Source organism: Lolium perenne, chromosome 2, assembly GCF_019359855.2.
Source record: "Lolium perenne isolate Kyuss_39 chromosome 2, Kyuss_2.0, whole genome shotgun sequence".
Classification (NCBI taxonomy): Eukaryota; Viridiplantae; Streptophyta; class Magnoliopsida; order Poales; family Poaceae; genus Lolium; species Lolium perenne.
Genome location: NC_067245.2, coordinates 72372513 through 72381819, shown reverse-complemented (window position 1 = coordinate 72381819; position 9307 = coordinate 72372513). Strand labels below are relative to the sequence as shown.

Below are 9307 nucleotides of genomic sequence, written 5' to 3'. Positions count from 1 at the left end.
GCTCAGGGGAGCATTTCAATCGGCTGGCGGTTCGGCGCCCTTCGAGCCAGGGTGAGGAAGCAGGGAGCCTTCTTCGGCGATGGACTCGATGTGGCTGATGCGCGACTGCCTGGTGTGTGTCCAGGTCAAGCCACACCTGCCGACTTCATCTGGAGTTTCGATGGCACCGAGTTGCAGATAGAAGAGGCCCATGATGTTGCAAGATGTTCTTTCAATCATACTCTTTGTTTGCTCGTAAATTTCTCTGTGTTGTAAGCTGTTCTTAGCATTCATGTACTATCTGCCGTTGTGGCTCTATTAATTTAAAGATGGGATAAAGCCTTACGTTTAAAAGAAACACAAAGAGCACACAAGTTCTAGTCTTGTGGACCCTTTGCAGAAAAGGAAAGACTTTCAGACTCGAAAAATACAAGGATGAACCTGGGTGCATGCACCCGTATTCTTCAATATTAACAAAATGCTATTTAAAATATGAAAAATAAATAAATATTTTCATGTACATATATTATGTTGATATTTACTTGTGCAAGTTTTCACAGAAAAATACGATTATATATGGCCTACATGAAAATGATAAAATATCGAAATGACACTATAATTATTGATTGTGTATGTTCACAGAAATACAGTAGGAAATTCCACTTTCACATTTATGTGTAGGTTATATATGGTCGTTTTTATGCCAAAATCTGCAGAAGTAAGTGTCAACATAGGATATACATGTCTACATTTTTTCAAGTTTTTCGGAAACTTTTAAATAGCATTTTAAAGAATTTTTCATAATAGAGTGTACGGGTTCACATCATCCGCCTCATTTCGGACTCACACTTCATTTTCAGTCGGTGCGTGCGTGGAACGCTCCACAAGCCTTCAATTCGAAAGGAAAATTTTCTCCTTACCACTGAAAGGAAAAAGAAATTCTTTTGGCCGCGCCGCACTACTCGCAAAGGAAACAATAATGAGGATTCGCTGTGTACCGTAGCCAAGGACAAAGAGGCCGCCTTTCCTTGCGCCATTGGCCACGGCAAAGTGATACGAAAGCCAGCTTGGAGCCATGCTTCTCCAGCCTCACCATTTGGTCATCCTGCTCCTCGTCGCTGCAGGTCTCTGCCTCGCGGCCAGCGGCAGCGTCGGCGATGAGGGTATGCAGTTCACGTACAACGGCTTCGCCGGCGTGAACCTGACGCTGGACGGCGCGGTGGTCATGCCGAACGGCCTCCTCATGCTGACCAACGGCACCATACAGACGAAAGGCCAGGCCTTCCACCCGTGGCCGCTTCCGTTCCGCACGGCGCCGAACGCCACACGGTCCTTCTCGACCACTTTCGTCTTCGCTATCTTCGGGCAGTACTCCGATCTGAGCAGCCATGGCGTGGCCTTCTTCGTCTCCGCGTCCAAGGAGGTGCTCTCCACTGCGCTGCCAAGCCAGTTCTTGGGCCTGCTCAACAGCACCGATGTCGGCAACCAGAGCGCCCACATCTTCGCCGTGGAGCTGGACACCATCTTCAACGCCGAGTTCCGTGACATCAACAGCAACCACGTCGGCATCGACGTCAACAGCCTCGTGTCCCTCGATTCCACCGACGCCGGGTACTACGACGACGGCACCGGGCGCTTTCAGAATCTAAACCTCATCAGCCGGAAGGCCATGCAAGTGTGGGTGGACTACGACGGGACGGCCACGGAGATCACAGTGACCATGGCTCCCCTGGGCATGGCCAGACCCAAGAAGCCCCTTCTGCAGACCACCGTCGACCTCTCGGGTGTGGTGCAAAGCACGGCGTACGTCGGTTTCTCATCGGCGACGGGCATCCTGACCACACGCCACTTCGTCGTCGGTTGGAGCTTCGCGCTGGGCGGGCCAGCCCCGGCGCTGGACATCCCGGCTCTGCCGGCCTTGCCGCGGGCCTGGCCAAAGCCGCGGTCCAAGGTGCTGGAAATCGTGCTCCCCATAGCGTCGGCGGCGCTGGTTCTCGCTGTAGGCATCGGGATTTACGTCTCTGTGCAGCGGAGATCGCAAGCATCGGACGGCTTCGGCACCGCAATCTCGTGCCGTTGCTTGGTTACTGCCGGCGCAAAGGGGAACTTCTCCTGGTTTACGACGGCCTGAGTGACCACGGCCTCGCGCGCCTTCGTGGTCGCCCCGACCACGAACCTGGCGACCGCAACTGTAGTACTAGTAATGAAGAAGGGCGACCGATCTGCCAGCTTCTTTTGGACCGCCAGCAAAGCAAGGGCGGGCGCGGGCGCGCGGCTGTACGTGCACCCGAGACACATGCACAATTAACTCCGTCCTTTCTTTTCGATGCCCCGCGCCGCCTAATTAACTCCGTTCTGCATCTTTATTTTTCGAGGTAATTGCACCACAAGTACAAGAACTTGCACTCTATGTGCATTTTCATACGAGAACTTGCAAAACGTGTTCAGGTGGTACAAGAACTTGTCCTGGATGTGCACCGTTGGTACAAGTGGTGTCTGGAGCTGCCACGTGTCCCTGGTGCACCGTCAAAGCGTTTTTGCAGAGAAACCCTTACTGAATTCGAGATTTGAGGGGACATATTGATGACGTTTCGTTGTATATTGGACATTTTGGCCACGCAGAACAAGAGGGAGCGAAGGAGATGGCTGTTCGGGAGGTCCTCGTCCCGTCCCCTTCGCGGCGGCTCCTCCGGCGCTGAGCAAAGAAGAAGAATCTGCGCCGGTGAGGTCCGCGCCTGGCCCTTCGGTGACGGATGAGCAGCACCACGCCATCGCGCTCGCTGTGGCGACCGCGGCCACGGCCGAAGCCGCCGTGGCCACGGCGCAGGCGGCCGCCGAGGTGGTCCGCCTCACCCGCCCGTCATCCAGCTTCGTGCGCGAGCCCTACGCCCGCCGTCGTCGTGCAGACCGCCTTCCGAGGCTACCTGGTATGTAGGACACGAGCAATGGCCGCGCCGCACTTGCCACAGTAGGTTTGACGCTAATGGGTGGTTGTGTGTTTTCTTTCGACCGCAGGCGAGGCGCGCGCGCAGCGCGCTCAAGGGACTGGTGAAGCTGTGCGCGGCCACAACGTGCAGAAGCAGGCCAACATGACGCTGCGCTGCATGCAGGCGCTGGTGCGCGTCCAGGTGCGGGTGCGCGACCAGCGGATGTGCCTCTCGCAGGACTCCCTCTCCGCCACCGGCGCCGCCGCCTGCGGCAGCAGCTAGTCCTCATACAGCGTCGACACATCCACCTTCTGGGACTCCAAGTACACCCACGAATACGCCGAGCGACGCTCCGTGATCCGTCTCCGTCTGCAACTCAACCAACCAACATCGCATCTCAAGTACTACCAATCTAGTGTTTCCGGAAATGTTTGATTGATGGTGATGGATTGGGTTGGTTTGTAGGAGCGGTCGAGGGATGGCACGGTCGAGGGATGGCAGCAGCTTCGCCGCCGACGACTGGGATGATCGGTCGCGGACGATTGAGGAGATCCAGGCCATGCTGCAGACCAGGAAAGACGCCGCTCTCAGGCGTGAGAGAGCGCTCTCCTACGCCTTCTCCAATCAAGTAATTATGCGTTTGGTGATTGAATTTGCAGTGCCGAGATTACAGTACGTTCGATCTTACTGATTGGTTGCTGCCGTGTTTTCATTCACAAGATTTTGAGGAACCCTGCCCCGTCCGCGGAGGAAGAGATGGACGTCAACGGGCAGCCGCGCTGGGCAGAGAGGTGGATGGCGTCACGGGCATCCTTCGACGCCAACAGGAGCAGCTCCCGAACCGCGGCCGCCGCTGCTCCAGAACGCGCGTCCACGGACCACCGCGACTAGGTCAATACGCTGGAGATCGACACCGGCCGCCCCTTCTCCTACTCCACGCCTCGGCGTCAGGCGCCGCCGTCGCAACACGGGAGCGGCTCGCCGATGCACCGGGCGCACCACCACCACCACTCCGCGGGGACGCCTTCGCTGGGGAAGGCGCGCCCGCCGATCCAGGTCCGCTCCGCGAGCCCACGCGTGGAGCGCGGTGGCCCGGCGGGGGCAGCTATACCCCGAGCCTTCACTCCTAGCGCCACGCGTCCTCCGGCTCGGCAGTGCCGAACTACATGGCGGCCACGGAGTCGGCTAAGGCGTGCATCCGCCCCGCAGCGCGCCGCGCGCCGCCCGCGACCCCGGAGCGCGACCTGCCGCAGACCGCGTACAACCCCGCGACCGGGAGCGCCAAGAAGCGGCTGTCGTTCCCCGTCCCGCTGGACACGTACGGCGGCGGCGGCGGGTACGCGCAGAGCCTGCAGAGCCCGAGCTTCAAGAGCGCGACGGGGCGGTTCACCTCCGAGCAGCGCTCCACTGTGTTGTCCTTGTCGTGCGCGGAGAGCGTAGGCGGGGAGCCGATCTCCCCGTCGTCCACCACCGACCTCCACCGTTGGCTCCGCTGAGCCGGGCCGCCGGCGGCGAGGTGTTCGTTGTAATGCCTGCGTGACCTTCTTGCTCTGCTATTTTCCTTTTTCTGTCGTATCTATTTTTTTGCTGTGCCTTTTCGTGTGATTTTGTGCGGTGGGTCTGGAGGGTCAGGGCGTTACTTGGGGCGTTAGCTGGGTCATTAGTTGGGGCGAGGACCTGTTCGCAATTATCCTATTTCTTCAATGCTGCAATGAAAACCTCCTCTCATGTCTAAAAACTGCCACATGTCGCTACCACATTGAATTGTATGAGTGGTGCACGTCCAGGACAAGTTCTTGTATGAGTGAAACACACTTTGCAAGATTTTGTATGAAAATGCACATACTCCCTCCGGTTCATATTAATTGACTCTAATATGGATGTATTTAGACACATTTTAGTTCTAGATACATCCATATTGAAGTCAATTAATATGAATCGGAGGGAGTAGAATGCAAGTTCTTGTACTTATGGTGCAATAACCTCTTATTTTTCCAGCAACAATTAAAAAGGCGACCTCCATCTCAATTCACGCGCGCGCGGTCCTACTCGATCGGTTCAACCTGGCCGCTGCTATTCTCGAGTATTAACTTCACGCGCGCCACCGAATTAACTGCTACAACTTCACGCGCGCCACCTAAAAACAATTCTCATATCAAAAAAGAAACACAATACTAGCAAACTTTTTACGAGTCCTTCCCTTCTTTTACCCGTCACATGAGCAACCTAGCATTTTTCAATTATACTTACAAAGTTTCAGGATCAAACACCACAAAATATAATTAAATGCATAAAGCAGCAACACTCTAGAGATATTTCAATACATGATACACTCCACCACAATTAAGTTCATCTAAGAACAAATGCAAACGTACAATTACAGCAAGCTTCTCTAGCTCACCCGGATTCTACAACAAACACTTACTCCAAATTAAAGGCATATACCGCCGCAGAACGAAGCTCAGAAGCCGGAGGCGAGCACATCCGGCCAGCCATCGACATAACCTGGACACTCGTATTAACATGTCCGGTCACAAACGCAAAGCCCAAAATAGGCACCTGCAGATAACACAAAATTCAGATACTGTTCCTTCGACTTCAACCACACCAACTGCCAACTGGAAACAAGACGCAGATGACAGTAGATAGACGCTTATCTTCATGCTTACAGCCGTTTGACAGTTGGTCTACTCTATAGGATTACAAAGTCAGTACCAACGACAGAAACTGGACAGGAACTCTACTGAGCAGATTACTTCCCTTCTTCACAATAGCATCAACCCAACTGATACTCTGCTAATATACCAGGACAGACGCTATTTTTACTGTCAAGTGACATCAAATACCCCATTACTATATAACAAGTTGGAAGCACTATGATATATAAATCAGGAGCAAGACAATAAATTTGCAACACACAGCTCTGTTGCATGTATTGCCAGATTATTCATTGGACCAGTGCTCTAGCAAGGATCAACTACACATCTCTCATGCATACAAACAACGCTTAGAGCTGCCAATGAGAACCAAGTGACTATTAACCATAGATCGAAAAGAAATACGACAACACATGATTGAACTACCAAGCAAAACCCATAGCACAATGCACAACATGACAGGACAGCGCGGCAGCAATGTATTCAATCACAGCAACTAAAATCAAACTCGACCTTTGACTATCGATGTCGGCGAGGTCCAGCACAGAGCAAAAGAAGGTGCTGGACTGGCAGGCATAGTGCTCCGGAAACTTGTTCACCGACTTGTCCAACCCGTCCACTCCTCCGGCTGCTCAAGAAAGATAGGATATCAAATAGCACAAGTGAACTCTGTAACATGATAAAATTATCTAGCTACAAATGCTACCTCCTTTCATACTAAAGCTAGAACACTAGCAGCTGATAGAACTACACTGTCCACCTACATAAAAACTATTTCAGCTAGTAACTAATTACAGCAACCGGTCAGGAAACTAGTATTAAACACTTGGATTTAGTTAACTACTTAGGTGCAGATACCAACAGTTTGCTAGCACAAAGATTACATGACTAATATTACTAATCTGAAGCACACAAAAGCGACTAGATCAAATTCATAAACCAGATCATCACAAATCAGATTGCTTGCTTCTCGCATATTCTTCGACCGAAATTGGTGGCATCATGTTAAAATGCTATTAGATGTACCACATTATCGCAGAGCAAACACTCCCAGTAGACGTACTATGCTGCCCTATATCAGTGAAGAACAAATACTAATGTAGGTAATATCTAGGACAACAAGCACTCCTCCTTGAACAACCATGTAGATACATTCACAAGGAATCGATTTGAGTTGACACACAAGTGATGGTAAGGCACTGAAATTCTGAACTGGTACCATGCATCAGAAATATTACGCAGTGCTCAACAAAGCACATCCCAAATAATTAACCAAACTAACAATCGCTGCACAACAAGTTGGACTCTGCATAATTTGGAAAGCGTCTCGTACAGATTTTTTTCGATTCTATCTATTTGGAAGCCAATGCTGCAGAACAAAGCAAGAAAATTCAAACTTTGGACGAGGAGGTCCGGCCTGCCCGACGGGCCTACTGCTCCAACGCCTCACTGCCCCTCCTGCAGCTCTGAAAATACGCAATTTTTCAGTCAAGACTGAATGAAATGACGAAGAGGATTAGGTTTGGGCTTGGTTAGCATACCCGGACGGCGATGTACGAGAGCAGGGCGGGGCGAGGCGAAGGCAGCACGGTTGGTCATCGGGAGTGGAGTGGGTGGGTGGCGGAAGGTAGCCACATCCTGGCCGAGGGCGCCGCACCCGCATGGACGGGAGGGGGAAAGGTGCGGCCAGGGGCACGGCGAGGGAACCGACCGGAGAAAACTCCCCGGAGCTGCGCCGCCGCGTCCACCTCGCCGACGTGCAGCACCAGCCCGTCGACCGCGAGCAGCGAGTTCGACGGAGCGCCGCGCACCTTCCTACAGGTGCACGCGCGCGCCGTCGAACAAGCTGCCGCGTTGGCGTGGTTCTTGGGGCGCCGCATCTCCTCGTCGGCAAGTTGTGGGCGCCGCCGGTCGCACTGTTGCGGGGGCTCGGGAGCGAGTGGAATTGGGGTGGATGTAAGAGGAGAAGGAGGAAGGGAGGAGCGCCGGGGCTGGGAGAGAACGGCGGCGCCGGCGACAGCGCCGAGAGACTTGAATCGGCGGAGAGGGGATCGCGACGGACAGATTAGTGTTCGGTAGGCTTCATTTTGTTCGGTACAGCCAACGTTTTCTTTTTTTCGACAACAGAACGGGCCTCCGGTAGCTATCCTGGACCGAATTTGTGCTATGGGTTAATTACGACCCAAATTTTCTTCAGCCTTTACGATATTATCATTATTAATTACTGTACGATAGTTTGCTGTTCCCGCTCGTTTCCGTAGCTCGATCTGCATGCTTAGCTCGTGTTGTAGTGTATACACGTAGCAATCAAGATGGCATGCTCACATGTAGAGCTAGACTCAATGTATGTATCCGTATATGTTTTGTCTCCACAAACTGCACATCACGCACACATGACAATGTGGCGGTCCAGTGGTACATTCAAGTGTCCGATCGTATTCTTCTGAAAAAACAAAAGCCTCGTGTTTTCATTTTTTTTTTCTTTTTCGAAACACAGTACAACCAAAGACGCTCATACATACGCGTACACACTCACCCCTATGAACGCACACACGCACACGCTACCTCTATGAGCACCTCCAAGAGAGTGCGTTGAATAACTGATCCGGCGAGTCTTGAGATTGACAAAGTCACCACAGGTGCCTCGCTGTCGACGAGAACGTCGCCTCCCACGGAAGAATATTCCGCCTTTACGAGACACCAAAGTGTAAAATCTGGGATTTGTCGAAACATGCAATGTGCCATGTTGTATGTCCATACATCCGCTCTCTGCTATATATGCCTTGTGTATGAGATCTCCGAAGGGCGTTAGCCTGATGGCGACGATCAGCCTAGCTAGTACCATGGCATAAGAGAAAAGGGGCATGGTGCCCTACATGCGGCACTAAACTAAATATTTGATTAATGCGTAAAGAAGAACCTATTTGTTAATGTTTGTCGCTTGCATTCGAGTTGCATCCTTCGTCAAGTGCTTGACACCATCAATGGCTAAACATGTTCACACTCGCATCCTCTCTCAGTGACTCAAAACACCAACTTGAATCCGTAGGTAAACTACTACACCACGAGTCTACCCAGGACGATAAGATAAAGAGCGAGCTTAGTGTAAAGATACATCACTATGGTAATCGACGCCCTCGTTCACACCACAACAACCGAGCGACAAGTAGAAACAAAGCAACAAGATACAAATGAATTTTAAATATGAGAAACCCTCCAAAGGACCATTCAAACACCGTTAAGATCGCCTCGGTCGAAGCTCGTATCGTATGCACAAGTTAAGGCTTGAGAAAAAAACATTTATGGAGAATCTCTAGACACCCGAGACTCCTATCTCACCGTCGTGATGACGATACAACACATGAAATGAAATGATAGTTAAAAGCTAATACTATTTCATTCAAAAATGGAAATAGGGGACCAAAAAGTAGTGTCAATATAGGCCTCAAAAACGAGGGGGGAACGTCTAAATGACTTCTCTGTAATCGTGTGCCTAATTCATTTTCTTCGTATTGATAAGGTGCATAGTTTATTTTCTAGGTCTATATCTTCGGGCATATCATTCATTTAAGATCAGGATTAGATTCTAGATTTAGGGTCTAGGTCTCCACAGTTGTAGGAAAAGGCTTATACTAGATTTGATAACGTAGATGCACCAAATTAGTGGTACCCTAGTGCTATTTACCGTTGTCGTACCAGCATGTTGTACGCCATGGATAAGGGTCGACCAGATTGTATGCGGTA

The 9307-nt window shown here is 51.4% G+C and overlaps 1 protein-coding gene, 1 long non-coding RNA gene and 1 pseudogene across 2 annotated transcripts; 2 read left to right on the top strand and 1 right to left on the bottom strand.

The window, feature by feature from the left end:
* The first annotated feature begins 907 nt into the window (after positions 1–907).
* On the top strand, positions 908–2230 carry LOC127332925 (L-type lectin-domain containing receptor kinase SIT2-like). The gene has a single exon (XM_051359250.2). It carries the CDS (start codon positions 1055–1057, stop codon positions 2108–2110), a length of 1056 nt encoding a protein of 351 aa, XP_051215210.1. The 5' UTR covers positions 908–1054; the 3' UTR covers positions 2111–2230.
* Positions 2231–3041: 811 nt separating this feature from the next.
* Positions 3042–4565, top strand: LOC127328643 (protein IQ-DOMAIN 17-like; annotated as a pseudogene).
* Positions 4566–5107: 542 nt separating this feature from the next.
* LOC127332933 (uncharacterized) lies at positions 5108–7666 on the bottom strand. The gene is made up of 3 exons (XR_007870779.2): positions 7105–7666; positions 6077–7029; positions 5108–5465 (listed from the first exon to the last, which is right to left on the bottom strand). It is a non-coding gene; the product is annotated as an uncharacterized lncRNA (long non-coding RNA).
* Positions 7667–9307: the final 1641 nt, after the last annotated feature.